This window comes from Vicugna pacos, chromosome 16 (assembly GCF_048564905.1).
Source record: "Vicugna pacos chromosome 16, VicPac4, whole genome shotgun sequence".
NCBI classification, from domain to species: domain Eukaryota; kingdom Metazoa; phylum Chordata; class Mammalia; order Artiodactyla; family Camelidae; genus Vicugna; species Vicugna pacos.
The window spans coordinates 52,275,141-52,291,035 of record NC_133002.1 but is presented as its reverse complement, the minus strand read 5'-3'; the positions used below and the strand labels follow the sequence as shown (position 1 = coordinate 52,291,035).

At 41.8% G+C, this 15,895-nt stretch overlaps 1 protein-coding gene across 8 annotated transcripts in view; it reads right to left on the bottom strand.

Annotated features, from left to right (window-relative positions):
- The window catches only part of CEP112 (centrosomal protein 112), a 371,189-nt gene that overhangs the window by 45,404 nt on the left and 309,890 nt on the right, over nt 1-15,895 (bottom strand). The window contains exons 24-26 of one of the 8 annotated variants that reach the window (XR_012059798.1): nt 14,490-14,584; nt 12,258-12,870; nt 11,253-11,322 (exon numbers count right to left, since the gene is read on the bottom strand). The exons of 4 other annotated variants lie outside the window; for them this stretch is intronic. Coding sequence is in view for 1 of the 4 variants with exons in the window: in XM_072939448.1 (XP_072795549.1) it covers nt 14,549-14,584 (36 nt within the window). In the remaining 3 variants the exon portion in view is untranslated. Of the gene's footprint in view, nt 1-11,191; nt 11,323-12,257; nt 12,871-14,271; nt 14,585-15,895 lie in introns of those variants that run through there. 3 more of the 8 variants (XR_012059796.1, XR_012059795.1, XM_072939448.1) reach the window with 3 other exon arrangements.

Sequence of the window (15,895 nt, the reverse complement as noted above, 5' to 3'; positions counted from 1 at the left end):
TTGTTTAAGCAGCATTACTTCAATTCAGTTTACAAATGGTGCCGACAGTACTTCTGGTGAATCGGTTTTCTTTGACAGGTAAATTGACACAGAAACAGCAAATATTTTTCTTTCTACTACTGCTAACCGAAAGTTAAGGGAATGTTAAATGAAACAATGAAATCTCATTATTTTGGTGTTAAATTTATAGACTCTTTTTTTTTTTTCTTAAGTCGTATCTTAAACAATTGGGATCCAGCAAGAAGACCGAGTCCTACCCCCAGCGGAGGAGACATAAATCTGGGACTGGGGAAGATGACACAAAAGCAGAGAGTGATGTTTCTACTGGGTGGTCTCACTGCCTATTTATAGAGGCCACTGTAGCTCCTTTTCTGTTTTATTTTTTTCGAAACAGGCTAAATCTACGAACAAAAGCAGCAAGCCTTCTTCAACTGAAATGCCAGTCAAGATTTATTTTAAAATGATTTCTTCAGATCTACTCAGAATGAGTAAGACTCTATAAAAAAGTTTTATGAGTGATTCTACAGTAATGGGGAAGGGGTTCACACTGTAGATCTAAGGACAACTAGAACCACAGTTACTGCAGAGGCCACTAATGTATTCAAAACACAACAGGACAATTTTATTTCCTAATGGCTTGCGCTCGGGTTTTTAATCTTTTTTTTTTTTTCACATTTCACGCAAGTACCTTTTTTCTTTTGTTAACCCTCATAATTCAGTGTCTTGTGACACTGGGATGAAGAAAGGGAGGTCTTTGGGGGTTTTAACCAAATACACGTGTTACTCTTCACATAAGGCGAAATTCCTTTCAGGTGGAAACTTTTTAGTCGTTCCAACAAACTGCATGAATGAGAAATTGCACTTTGATCTGAGCTATTGTTACAGTATCTGTTAGGCTACTGATTCAACATAAAAGGCCAAAGTATTGTGGCCAATATAAAAACAAGGGTAGCATTTTCACCAAATTCAAAAGTTTTCCACTTTTTCTTTCTTTTCTTCTCTCTCTCACATATTTTCAGTCCTTTAAAATTCCTAAATAACTTCCTTTAAAAGTCTTAAAACCGCACTTTTAAAAAAGTTAGTGTTTCCTGGTCTTAACAGAGGTTCCAGGAAAAGAAATCATGTTATTCCAAGACTTTGATGATCTAAGGAAGCTGGAATCCCCCAACACACCTCATTAATGTTTCCTAGTCACACAAAGACCGTCCTGACATTACCCGCGTTTCCTCTGAAAGTAGCCAGTATATTTCTCCCCCGGAAATTCAAAGCACATTTCCCCTGCTCTGTCACTCCAGACAGCTCCACTTGTGAACAAGTTCTTATCTCGGGTGGTAGAAATCTAGGATCAAGTTCAAGAACCACAGCTAGGGTTTTTCAGGATCAGAGAGGAATTTCCTCATTTGGCCCGCGTGATAACCACTTACACTGGAGTTCAGTCTCTGCGGAACAGAGTGTAACCTGTGAAAGCCTCACAGACCACCCCTCTTCTGCGCAAGCTGGAGGGAGAGGGTGCACCTGTAAGCCATTCCTTTAAACTTTTATTTTCTTACACGGCTAATCGTTCACACATGCAATCCCCTGAGCCTACAGCATCATTCCAATTCCCCTCCAACTAACCGTGAATTTCTCCTCTATTAAAACTGAAGTCAGATTTCTCAATAAGTCAGTGTGTCCCCTACATGATACTATATTTACATACCTCTTTGTATTATGAATTCATCTGACCTTCTTTTTTTCTCATTTTAGACTATGAGCTTCACAAGGGTAACAACCTTGCCCATATTTTTAAAGTGACCTCTGAAATACTTAGTACAGTGTTGACACGATGGTAACAGTATTTATTGGTAACATCAACCAATTATATAAAGAACAAATTACTTTTGGGGGAGGGGGATGGGAGGGGATAAATTGGGAGTCAGAGATTTGCAGATCCTAACTGATATACGTAGAACAGATAAACAACAGGTTCATGCTGTGTAACACAGGGAAGTATATTCGATATCTTGTAGTAACTTAAGGTGAAAAAGAATATGAAAACAAATATATGCATGTTCATGTATGACTGAAGCATTGTGCTGTACACCAGAAACTGACACAACATTGTAAACTGACTATACTTCAATAAAAAAAGAAGAAAAGAACAAATTACTTTTCATTGAGAATAGTCGAGGTCTTCCCACTAAAATCTCTCCAGATCTCTTTTTTCCCCCCTCAGACTACACAACCACATTTCCTCTTACTCTGTCCCTAGATAAACATGTCAGAGCTTTACCAGTCTGCTCCTCAAACGTCAGAAGGGGTGTCCCTTCTCGTTTTCTCAAGAGAATGCATTTATCAGTGTTCTCATTTCTCTTTTCAAATTCTGAGGGGTTGGTCATGATTAGCAGATGTTTAGTCCTGTCCAAAACGTCCACTGAGACATGTGGTCCATGCCAAAAGGTCCTTGATATTTGGTCCTAACAAAACGTCCATGCTTAGAAAATGTCCCTGGATTCTAACAGCCCATAACGTGTATTTACATTTTGGTTTATAGGATAAATACATAAATATACCTTCATGTTTTGCTGGTCCAGTAATTGTGTTGTGGCAGTATTACCAATAATAACCCTTCTTGCCTCAGTAGCCTAGTTGGTAATGGCACACGGGGTTAGGCAGATGGGTTGGGGTTCGACTCTTACAGAAGAGCAGGATTTACAATTAACTATGTGTTAGTATAAGAAGAGTCCTACAGTTAGAGAAATGCACAGAGGATGGCAAGTCATGGATGGGATCTTGCAACACACGGCGTATTAATACGTCACTGGGCATTTGGTTGGATGTGGCGGTTGTCCAGCAAGAGTGGCGTTTGAAAGGAGGACCTCGGTCAAGCCACTATGTAACAGGGGCGGTGAATGCACTGACACACTACAGACTGTTTGCTCTGGAGGAGTGAGAACAGGGGTCCTCTCCTAACACACACAGATCAGGTGTGAAGCCACCGTGAGGGGAATAGCAGGCATCTAATGAGCCCTTCGACAACTATCCCATTGTCCAGAGTTAATGCATGATGCTTCCCTTGAATCAGTGTCCAACAGGAGTACGATCACAGCAGACCATGGGAAGAATCTGCTGCTGTTTGGAGAGGTTTTAGGGGGTGTGACTCCCACACATACCTGCTGGTCAGCGTACACCACCAAGCCTTTAGCTGATGCCCACACACTGGCTGATCCAGCCTGGCCATACTGGGTGTCAAATCCCTAAGACATTAGTAAGGGTTCCCCTACCAGTAAACCAGGGGTCATTGGTCAGATAGGTACAAAAGAAAAACCCTTCTTCGGTCGCTTGGCAACATAAAATCTTTATTTGAAAGCTCTCAGTTGAACGTGGCAGAAAAGGTCTTCTCACAAAAAGAAAAGCCAGTGCTACGTGATGATGGTTTTTGGTGTCATTTCCATTCCTTTAACAGAGATAGGAGCAAAAGGGACTGGCTCTTGTGAAGAGAGGAGAGTCTGTGTTGCCTGACGTACAACTAGTCAGGATTTGGGCAACATCAGAATCATTCAAGACGGGACAGGAAAACATCAGCACAGTGTTGATGCTGAAGGGGAAGTAAGGAAGACCCAGACAGGGTAAAATGACATGCAGAAGAAGAATCAGACGCAAAACTGTCACAGAACTCTCCGTGATATTCATGGTGAAGAGGCTGTGATGGTGCTATCAGAAAGGAACTCATTGAAGGGGCAAGGAGGTAGAATTCAGAACAGACACTGACCTCCAAACTGCACTGCATGGAATTGAAGTTCCAGATGGGCATCAAGTGACCAGATGCAGAAACCATTTCTTATGCATGATTCTGGTATTCAAGATGGTGAAAGAATTCTTACTTACACAACTTCAGACAACATTTGATATTTAAGCACGGTACCACATTATTCAGTGATGGCATCTTCAATGGTACCAACACAGCTGACTCAATTATTTACTGTGCATGGTGTGGTATCAGGTTATACTCTGCCATTGATTTATGCACTAACAATGAAAAGGCAAAAAGACACTTAAAATATATATCTATATATGAGAAAGTACTTGTATTTGCATAGGAAAGAAATCAGCACTGTGCATGATGGATTTCAAGACAGCAAATATGAATGTGATTTGAGTGCTCCTACCAAGCGCACAAGCAAGAGGATGTTTGCTTCACCTTTCACAATCATTGTGGCAAAGAGTAACTTCTTTGGGTCTTACACGGGGGTGTATGACAAAGGAAAGTCACACCTGTAAGTGTCCATCCATGTTGTTTAAATTTCCATTTGTGCCTTTAGTAGATAAATGAAACTTGTGAGTATGTATGTGGAAGAAAAATTAGATGCCCTAAGGGATTATGTTGAGAGTCTATGCCTGTGGGAAGTGTGGCAGAGGCAGAAGACCAGAGGTTCCAAGATTTCCAGCAGAAATTTGGTCTGTTTGTACATCAGTACTAACTGGTGATCACAGGATGACCCACACAGTGGAAGACTGGCAGAGCGAATTTCAGAAACTGACAGTAGGGCATCATTGTTCAATTTGGAGATTTACTGACGTGTTAAAAGACAAACAGCAAAGCAGTGAACAAGTTATAACCCAGGTTTTTGGTGGTCACACTCAAATATGGCCACAAACCTCACAATGATACTGCCAGAATCAAATTCATATAACCAAAACTGTTAACAGGTAAGACAAATAGAACGCCCATAATCAGGTCGATACATACTTGAGAGCAATTGCTCATCGACTTACGAGTGATCCTGCTGGACTTCAGGAGGAAGAACAGGAATAAATATAAAATCCAAAATCATCATGAATGACAATAAAAATAACGTCAGTAAAATTTTAACGTTAAATGTTTGTATTATTTAGTGAATCAGGGACCAAATGTCTCAATGGGTGTTTTCGACAGGACCAAATTTCAAGGACGTTTTTGGTGTGGGCCGAATGTCTGAGACGGGACCAATTATCAGGACCCTTTCGGCATGCACCAAGTGTCCCGACGGCTGTTTTGGACAGGACCCAGTGTCCGGCGAGGGTCAGTCATGACTGGTGACCTCTCCCTTTCTGCTGAGCCCTTCTCAGCATCTAACCTGGCTTGTCCTCACCCTGCGGCCCTTGAGAAACTGGTCTCCTTGCTTTCCATACGTTGGACAGGAGAACATATGTTGAATGGGAAACCAGTTCCACTTCCAGTCCTTTTAACCCTGATGTTCCTTTACTGCGCGATGGCCATGCTTCTCCAGCATCTAACTACGTTATCCATCCCCCACCCTCCACCGCCATCAGCTAACATTTCCCCTCATCTGTAACCTGATTTTGGTCTCCAACACCTTATGAAACCCGCTCTCTGCAAGGCCAGCATTGACCCTTTCATTGCCATTCCAATGGCCTCTCCCACATCTTCACTTGCCTTGACCTTTCCATTGCACTGGGCACTGTTAGAACTTCCTGCTTCCAGAAACCTTTCCCTTTGACACCACAAAATCCTGGCTGTCCTCCTCTCTCGTTCAGCATGCTCTTTGCTCCTCCTCCCCCTCCTCCTCTTCTTCTCTTTTAATTGTGGATGTTTCCCAAACAAGGTTGTTATCTCCCCATTCTTCGTTCTAAATGGTGTTGTTTAGGCAATCAGTTTCATACATTAATAAAAATATGTCTGTAACCTGAACATACACTAGGCCCTGTGTCAAACGTGCCCCTCAAAATGCACTGAATCTAGTGTATATGTTTATACAGGAGTAACAATCATATCACGTAAACAGTGAAAAGAGAAGCCTTACCAAGTGTGGAGGGTGAGCACAGGAGGAACGCAGCACATGCTGGAGAAGCACTAGGGAAAGAAGACTTCAGCCGGGAGGCAACGTATGGCTGGAGGAAGTTTGCTAGGAGGAGAGAAGGGGGGTCCCTGCAGATTCAATTCAGTGGAAAAGGCACAGCTACGTGGACCGGAGGCGTGGCTGCATACGAGGCAGGGCAAGCGGACGATGGACACTGAACCGACCAGGAAAGGCAGCCTGGGGTTACTTGGAAGGGCTTTGTGGGCTAAGAGGACCACAGATTCTATCCTTTGGTAATGGGGAGCCACAAAATGGCCTCCGATGATCAGATCGACAATCCAGGAAGCAATGTGGAAAGTGGGGGCAGTGAGGCGTCTGGAGGCCATTAACGGGTCTTGGCAAGATGCGGGTGTGAATCTACAGGACAGAACAGGGGAAAGAGCCTGTTTGCACGCAGCCCTCTCAATGTATGGTGGGAGCCAGGCCAGGAATCTGAACCTGTGAGCCTCATAATCACCTGTGAAAAAACCAGGCACAGGTATGTTGCCAAGGCTTGGGAGTACAGAGTGAGGAAAAACAGCACGTTTCGAGTCAGTGAGAGATGCTTTGGAAACTCTAAAAAATAAAAAAAAAACTTTTAAAAGGCACAGTTTTACAGATTACAGAGCATAAAACGTGTAGGACAATCTATCTGCCTTAGGTGTTCACTCTGTCACAGCAGGGAGACCAAGGGGGCCACTGCGATATCACGTGGGACCTGAGCTTGGCTTGGACAAAAGTTGGCCAGAAGTAACAGCCCTGGGGAGCTTCCGTGCAGCGGTGGGAGTAGAGCCAGAAGGCAGAGCTATGGGGCTCGGTAACAGCACGAACGTGCCAGGTCCGAGAGAAGGAGGTTTAAAGAATGACCCCAGCATCGGTGGCTAATTGCTGCCATTTACTAAAACAGGGAACACAGTAGAATTAAAATATACAGTAAGGAAGAGAAACAATAAATTCCTTTGGGACGAAATTCAAAAGTAATAATAATGCCAATGGCTTGACCATTAGAGTACGGTGCCAAAAAAGAAACAGAGGAGGAAGAAACAGTTTAGGGGCAGAAGATCACAAGTTCAGTCTGAGTCTGAATGCGTACCATGACACCCAGCTCTCCCTGTCCAACTGGTAACACCAGTTCTACGTAGGGCTTCCCTGTTGCTGATCCCTAAAGCTCACCTCCACACCCTCTCACCGTCCTCTAATCTGACATCTCCAACTGCCTCTCTCATCACACAGCTGTCACCACCGTCATCTCAAACTCCAACTCAGAGTTCGAGACCAAACTCATGACATCCCCCTCAACCAGCTTCCCTCCCGACTGTCCTGCTGATCAGTGACACAGCCATTCTTCCAGTCCCCTGGCTGTCAGTCTCACAGTCAGCTGTGAGTCCTCTTTCTTTCAGGGCTCCCTCCAAGTCACTCGCCCGGATTCCTTCCATTTCTATTTGAAATGACTCTCCTTTTTGCACACCGGCTTCCCCACTTTCCCCAGTCGTGTCATCCTGCCAACCACTGAAGACAGTTCTTTTCTCAGAAGCTATCTTTTAATGTCGTTCTTCATATTCAAGAATAGAAATGCCTGACTCTCTCTTACCCCATCAAGTTTGAAATTCCTCCACCTCGCTCTGAATCTCTTAATCATTTTTCTTAATGTGCTCAACATACTGAGTCGAAGTTAACATGTGAGTTCCTACGTGTCAAGCACCATGCTGGGACTTCACTTCCTTTCACAATAACCTCCTGGGATAGAAGCCCCACATTACAGGCAGGAGCTAAGGCTCCTAGAGGCCGCCGGAGGCTACCCAGCTGGAAAGTCAGGAAGAGAGGATGCGGCCCCAGGTCAGCCTCCCCCGAGGATGGGGAGAGCAGGCTGCCTGAGTACCTGCCTTGTCTGCCTCTCGACCTCCCGCCTTCCGTGGCTATGAGGCCCAGCTCTGCCCTGCTCTATGGGCCTTTGTGCTTTTCCCCATCTTACCTAGAATGTTGTCCTTCAATCTCTGCTAATGCTACCTCCCTTCAAAAGCCTCCAATGACCCCTAATGATTTGGATTTGGTTTTAATATATTTAGCCTTTAATGTAATGAGTTAAAATGTATGAAAAGCAGGAAGAAAAATAAGTTTCTATGTCACAGACTCAGTAGTAATTATGATGCCAACGAACCCCCCCAAAAGATATGTTCAAGTCCTAACCCCCGAGCCTCAAAATGTGACCTTATTTGGAAATAGGGTTGTTGCAGAAATAATTAGTTAAGAGGAGGTCATCCTGGGATAGAGTGGGGCCTTAATTCAATGACAGGTGTTCTTACAAGAGGAGAAGAGACACAGAGGAAGAGGCAGGCCACGTGACAGTGGACGCGGATGTCAGAGAGTGACACATCCACGAGCTGCAAGCAGCACCGCAGATCACTGGGAGACGCCGGAAGGCGAAAGCAGCAAGGCGGGCGTCCTCCCCAGAGCCTTGGGAGGGAGCGTGGCTCTGCTGGCGCCTCGATTTCAGGCTCCTGGGCCACAGAACTCGGAGACCACCACTTTCTGTAAACCACCCAGGTTTTGGTACTTTGCTATGGCAGCCCTCGGAAGTTAATACTCACAGGAAGAAGCTTCCTTTGTTTTACATATTTTCTCTCTGATACACTAACCCCCCCACACACACACATGCGCGCACATACATATACTCCTTCCAAGTTCTAGACCTCATTTTATCCATGTAAGGACCAAGAGTATTCTCATTATGAGACAATCTGGAAAATGCCATTAGGAGTGTATTACTCCTTAGACATTTTTCATTTGTTTTTCTATAACTTTGTGTATGTAGTCATATCAGGTTAGAAAGGAAGGCAGTCCAACATAATGCTGGCACATTCCTAGATGATGAAAGAGAAAAGCGCCTGAGATGTGAAGGAAGAGACCCTTAGGTGAGCCTGCTTCCGGCACTCCCATTCACAGAGGGATGGAAATTATATACGCCAGATAAAGCATTTCTCTCTTCTTTTCTTTTCTTTTCTTTTAACCTTAGGATACTGTATCTGGAGCCAATACTTATGAAGGAAGAAGTTTAAAACTTTTCGTTTAAACCACTTAGAATGAGAGGATTTACAAAGATCCTGTTTAATGTTCAGCTGACACATTGTCAAAAACATTTATCATGCAACCTTTTGAAGTTTCTTCCACTCCCTTTTAGTTATTAGAGCTTGGATTGCAGTTAGTTATTAACAACAAAGCATACATATGATAGTGTTTTTATAGTCAGTCTTTCAGTTTGATTTCTGAACTACTAAGCAAAATTAAATTCTCTGATCAGAAAAATGATTAGTGACCTAGTTTTCATGCTGAATGCACAACACAGCTGAGTTCTGAAATCATTTCTATATGGACCTAGAGACGGTGAAAGAGACTTGGAAATTTCATATAAGTGTTCTATAATGCCAAACTGTTAAGTGCTTATGCTCCAAATGGTAAGCATCTTCAGATATAAGAATGTGCCACCTTAAGTTAGGCTGTAATTCTTTCAGTACAAATTAGGAAATCGTGATGGACATTATTGAGATTTCTCTGGTAACTTACTTCCTAATACAAATATCTTCACATTGAGTATACCTCCAGTTCACATTTTTGCAAGAGGAATCAAAACTCTGTCTAGATAATTTAAGTGAATGATATTTTTAAGTACATACAATGTGTCAGACATCATATAGGAAGCAAAACGTTGAGTGAAACCTTTTAAGGAGCTTACACTATCAGAGAAGGTATGTGATAAGGACAAAAAGCAGGAAAGCACAGTAAGTGTCTAAAGCAACCAATTGAGAGAACAAAAGGAAAAGGAAGGACAGAGGAAGAAGTTCAATGACACCACAAAGGAGCAAGCTGATAAATGCAGAATGTGGGACATTCTACAGGACAGCTGACTGGGTTTCTGCAAGAAGTCAATGGCACGGAACAGAAAGTAAGGAGAGGTCTGCTTTAGATTTAAAAAGACATGAGCTCTATAACAACCAAACATAATGTTCAGATTTCGTTTGGATCTTGAATGGGACAAATCAACTTAAAAAGGTGTTTTTGAGTAAAATTGGGGATATCTGATTATGAAGCATGTATTAAATGATACTCATAGAGAACTGTTAATTTTCTTAGTTATCAGTGGCACCATGGCTGTGTCAGACAGTGTCCATGTTCTCTGAGAGGCATTCTGGAATCCAGAGGGTAAAATGACATGATGTTTGGAATTTGCTTTAAAATATTTTAGCCAAGAAAAAAAGGAGAAAAGATAAAATAAATGTGGCTAAATAATTGTTGAACATCTCTACTTTTGGGTAAGTTTGCAAACTTTCATAAGAAATCTTAAAAACTCACATACAATAAAATGACCTGGGGGGAAGAAGCAGAAGGTGATGAGGAAAGTCTTCAGGTAGGAAGTGGCATTTGGGAAAAACCTTGAATAATAGCTACAACTCTGACAGCCAGAGGCAGGAAAGGGGGAAAATTATCTGCTAAAGAAATAGCATTTGCTTTCTCTTTCTGGCTTCCTTTACTTCGAATAGCAAATGGCATTATTTTATTATTTTTTATGGCTGAGTAGTATTCCATTGTGTAAATATACAACTTCTTTATCCGGTCATCTGCTGATGTGCATTTAAGTTGTTTCCATGTCTTGGCTGTTGTAAACCCTCTGGATACATGCCCAGGAGTGGGATTGCTGGATCTGATAAATCTATTTTTAGTTTAGAAAGTGAATATGTATGTACATGTATGACTGAAACATTATGCTGTACATCAAAAATTGACACAACATTGTAAACTGATTATACTTCAATTAAAAAAAAGAAATAGATAGTAACTTGACTTACCATGGTCGTCATTTTGAAATGTATGTAAGTATCGAATTACTATGATATACATCTGAAACTAATGTACTCTTTTATGTAAATTATGCCTCAATTTTAAACAAAGTTTAAGTAAGAGGAAAATGGGTGTATACTTAGCAAAGAACATGCAGTCCAAAGGAGCAGCCCTGGAATATGTAAAGTCCTGAAAAGGGAGGCAAGGTCAGAGCACAGAGGCTCTGAATGCCAGGCCAAGTTTATATTTAATTTGGTAAAGAGGTGACAGGCTTTTGTGCAATGCTTAAACTCAAGGTAAGTATATATAATTACTTCCTAGAGATCAATAACACATGTCCCAGGCTTGGCAGGTACAAAACCAGCAGGTACTTTTTCCCCCATCCTCCCACCCACCCCTTTGCCTAAACCTATATATTTTCCTATATATTCAGATCTAGATTAACAGAACCCAAATTCATTCAGTCTTCCAAATTAGGAACCTTGAGGACACCTCTGCACTTTCCCTACCCTTAACCTCTCATTCAGTCATCTACCTGCCTTGTAAATGTCTCTCCTCTCCAGCCCTGCTGTTACTGCTCCTGTTCTCATCTGGATGTTGGCCACATTCACAGATCTCTTCTTTCCAATTCACTGTTGCCAGAATAATACTCCTGATCATTGACTTTTCCCTGTTTCAAAGAACAGCACCACTGTCACCCATGCAATCCATCAAATTATCCAAGGCAAAAACTCAGGAAGGATCCTTGACGACTTGCTTTTATTCCATATACTCCCTCCCACAGAGTCCTGTTTTTCATCACTAAGCCCTGCGGGTTCAATCTCTTAAACACCTTTTAATTTGGTCAACTTTATGCCGTTTCCACTGACATGCTCGGGATTATATGATCAGGGCTTCCTATCTGGTCTCTACTTACTCCTTGCGATTCCATCAGTCTACTGTCCGTGAAGCAGTCAATTATTTCAAAAGGCATATCTAGAAGGTATTACCGATTCCTTTCTTTCCCTCACCTTCCTCTTCTGCATCCAATTCATCAGTTTAAGTTCTGTTGAGTTTACCTTAAAGCATGCACAACACACCCACTTCTCTCCCCCTCTATTTCTACCACCCTCCTCTAAGCCATGGCCATCTTTCACCTAAAGACAACTTCAATAGCCAATAGTCTCTGTTCATCTTACTCCTATACCTTCTGCACACAGTAGTCAACTTGATCTCTTTGAAGTGTAAATGCCTCCCATCTGCTCAAAATTCCCCGGTGGCTTACCATTACACTGAGAATCATAATCCAAACTCCTTCACGGCTGACAGGGCCCTACAGGACCTGGCTTTCACCCAACCTTCAGGCCTCTTTTTGAACCAGTCTCTTGCCCTGTCTGGTCCAGCCACATACTGCTTCCCTTTTGTTCTTTGAACGTTGTCAATTTATTACCACCTTAGTGACTTGTACTGGCTTTTCTCTTCTTTCAAGAATACTTTCTCCTCACACGGTCAGCTCCTGCCTGTAGTCAGTCTCAGATTACACATCACTTCCTTAAGAAGACCCTTTGAGACCATGCAGCCAACGCTGGCCACCTGATCACATTTAAGTCTCTGCAGAACACTTACCATAATCTGATAATTTTCTTCTTTATTCTCTTTTATTAGAAAACTCTAGGAAAGCCAGGAATTGATTTGCTCACCACTGAACTTCAGGGAGCCAGAATAGAGCTTGGCACATTAGAAGTGCTCAATCAAGACCTGCTGTGTAATATCTGATCATGTCTTCCGCCATTTAAAATATTCAAAAAATTTCTACATAGTCTTCAAGGCATTGCCTGGTGTGGCTCCTACTTCCCCTTCAACCCTCATCTTGCACCATCTTTGCCCATTCCTCATGCGACAGCCACACTGGCTCTCTTGTGCCATCTCTCTCCCATCACAGGGCTCTGCACATTCTGTTCCATCTGGAACATGAGTATGATTTTGCCACTTAACCGTTATCTTTCTCTACACAGCCTTTAAATCTCAGCTTAAATGTCACTCTTGTAGAGAAACCTTTCCAATCAGGTCTGCTATGATGTACTCCTATAGCACCATGTGCCTCTCCTTGGTATCCCCATTGGAATCACATTCTTATATTTCTGGGGCCATTTTATTTAACCAGCATCTGTATCTTCTTCTAGTCATATTTTCCAGGAGGGCAGGGGCTGTTCTTGGCAGTGAAGGACTTTGGAGACCACTGTATTTAAAAAAAAAAAAGTCATTCTGTTGGGAAATAAAACTTACTGATAGCAGGGGTAGAGAAACTTTGTATTATTTCTAAATTCCAATCTGAATGTATAATAATAAACATGAACATTTAGGCTCCTAAATACATAGCAAGAATACATTAATGATGAAATTATGAAGCATCTAATTTGATGATTTATGCTGCTTTTTAAAGACGAAAGTTTCAGAAGTTTCTAACTGGATTTTTTTTTTTAAGATTCTGGTTTCCCATGTGAACATGAAGAATTAAAACTTTTTGTGAATTACTGAATTAACAGTAACTGCTGTCAGGAAGGTAAGTGTTTTCCCTTTAATTACTACGAGTAGTACATGATAAATAACAAAGAGAAGCACTTAATAATGTTTTAATACTTTTCAAGGTAACTTTAACAAAAAGACAATAGTGTGTAATTTGTAAATTGAGACTTCATGAACTATACAAGAACTAGCTTGAATCAAAAGACCCAGCACACTTAATGTAGGGATGCAAATAGTAAAAAAAAATATTTTAAAGCAAAAACCAAGGCTGTTTCTTGGCAGAATGGAGCCAAAATACATTTGCTCAACCTTAACTTTTCATCAAAGGCTTTCTTTTGCTAATGAATTATGCCTGTAACTGAAACTGTAAGGCTAGCACAGGTTCTCTGAAATGAAATGCCACAAATGAAACACCTACAGCTTAAGGTGTTGTTTCTCTTCAAAGTTGACAGAACTCATTTTAGTGCATTACATGATTGGTATCTTTGAAAAAGATGTGGCCTAGGAAATCTGACTTTTTAAAATTAATTTTTAAAAATTCTATTTCCTCATTGATTCACTGCTAGCATGGCTTGCTGGTCCGGCTTCAGAACAGCTAAGGCCTCCCAATCTCCCAGCAGTTGGTCAAACTCTGTTCCAGGATCAATTTTAAAAATTGTGTTTTCTTATTTCTTTTCCCCCCCAGTTTTTATGTTTTACTTCTGATTGTAAAATAATACCTTCTAGTTGAAAAAAAAAAGAAAAGCATAAAGAAAATAAAATTTCCATAATCCTTGCACTCATATATAACCTCTATTAGCCTAACATCTTTTTCCCATGTCTCTTTCCCTATGCTTCTGAAACCAGCATGGTGAACCTGTAGGACCCACTGAGGATAATCATAAAAGCTTCCGTCTCTCTGTCTCCTACTGTTCCTTCAGTATTGCTTCATAGAGACACCTCTTCTCCTGTCCTTTGGTGAAAACTCAGAAAGGGGCCTTGAGTTTTCACATCACTCTAGTCCTATGGTCACTTTAATTTGCACACATAATCCACATAGATCATTCTCAACGAATTTAATTTGTTCCTAATTCAATATGATCTAAGGCAAGACACATTCAAAGGAACTCCAGAATATCATCTTATGATTTATTATCAAGGTACTTTCAGTTCCTGTTTATCTCTGGCCCGGGACCTGAGCCAGCAGGGTGGTCCTGGAGGGGCTCCTACAGTACACCAACATCCCTGATGATGACTGAGATTGGACTGGATGCTCAGGTGTATCCTGGCCTCACCATCCTAGTTCTTATATTTTATCCTCTTTTGGAAACATCCTTCATCATTTGCCTTCACCTTGCCTCCTGGACATCAGCTCTTCGCTGTAGTTCTCCCTGCACACTGCTCTTGGGCTGCTAGATGGAGTGGTCCTCTGCTCCTCCTTCTCTCTTCTGCAAAGAGGAGGCATGTTGAACAGAAGTCTCACTTTCTGCCTGTGCTCATTTAACAGATATGTATCAAAAGGCCACTGTGCTCAACAGAACAATTACCGAGATGCTGTAAGCGAGGGAAATCAGGGCATAAAATGAATGTTTCTTGCCCTCATGGGGTAATTATGACATTTTCCCCCTCTAACTAATGGCTATGACACACAGAAGATGAATAATAGGACAAAAAATAAATACCTCTTTATCTACTTCTTTTAGATCTCTGAGGAGTCTGAAGTATTCTGTATTTATATGTCAGGTGGAAAGTAGCCTGGAGAAAATGATGTCTTACATTGCTTGTATCCCAGGCAGGAATAGTTCCAGAGACTTCTGAAATACGGCACATTAAAAAATGCTTGCAGAAGTAACAGAAAACAGGACAGGGTTATCCGTGTCACCACCCTCAGTGTGTAGTTACCGCCCTCTTCCATCTGACTGGCAAAGCCCAGGCAAACATATAATTTCTGCCGTGCCATGGGGTTTCAGAAGGGTTTGGAGCAACAGAAAAAGCCTTCTGCTTTCTCACCAGCAAATGTAAATAGTGACCAAAATAGTACTAGAAAGTAAGCTGGGTTAGGGCTGTCTGGGCTCTGCTCTAATTTTCACTTCTGATGAGAAGAAGTGAGCAAGTCTGTCCTCTGTGTAGGTGGGTGCACTGGGGGATATTCAAAAGCAAGGACTAGGTGGGACTTGGAGCTCTGCTATCAGCGGCATGCAACTAAAATGAAGCTTGAGTTCATGCCCCAAATCACCTATGCCAGGCTGAATGAGCTAACGCTGGGTCAGGGAGGAGGTGAGAACTGGGCATGAAGACCTGGAAGGCAGACTCAAGGCATAAAATAAATGGGAAAGCGTTCAAAGCCTTCAAAACAGAGCACACTGACAACCCAAACCACACTATAATTTCCATACATCAATCATTCTCACTTTTCTTGTGTTTTTTCCTGGTTTCTGACCTTTATAGTAAGGTAGGTAGATGATATATAGCAACTGAGTATTCTGGTCGCTTGACGGAAATGCATTACAAAGGCTGGGAAGACAGTATAGCCTTCCTAGCAGTTAGTAGTGGTCCAGGGTGTCACCAGGTATGTGGACAATTAGAACCTGCTGATAGAATTAAAATTATTACACAGCCTTCTCAAATTGCTATCTTTATTTTGGGGAACTGCAAGTCCAAATCTGCAAAGGATACAAATTATATTAACTTTAGAAACAAAAACGTAAGAGAATCTAAATACAGCCATTCAAGGAAAACCTATACCATCCAAAGAACAA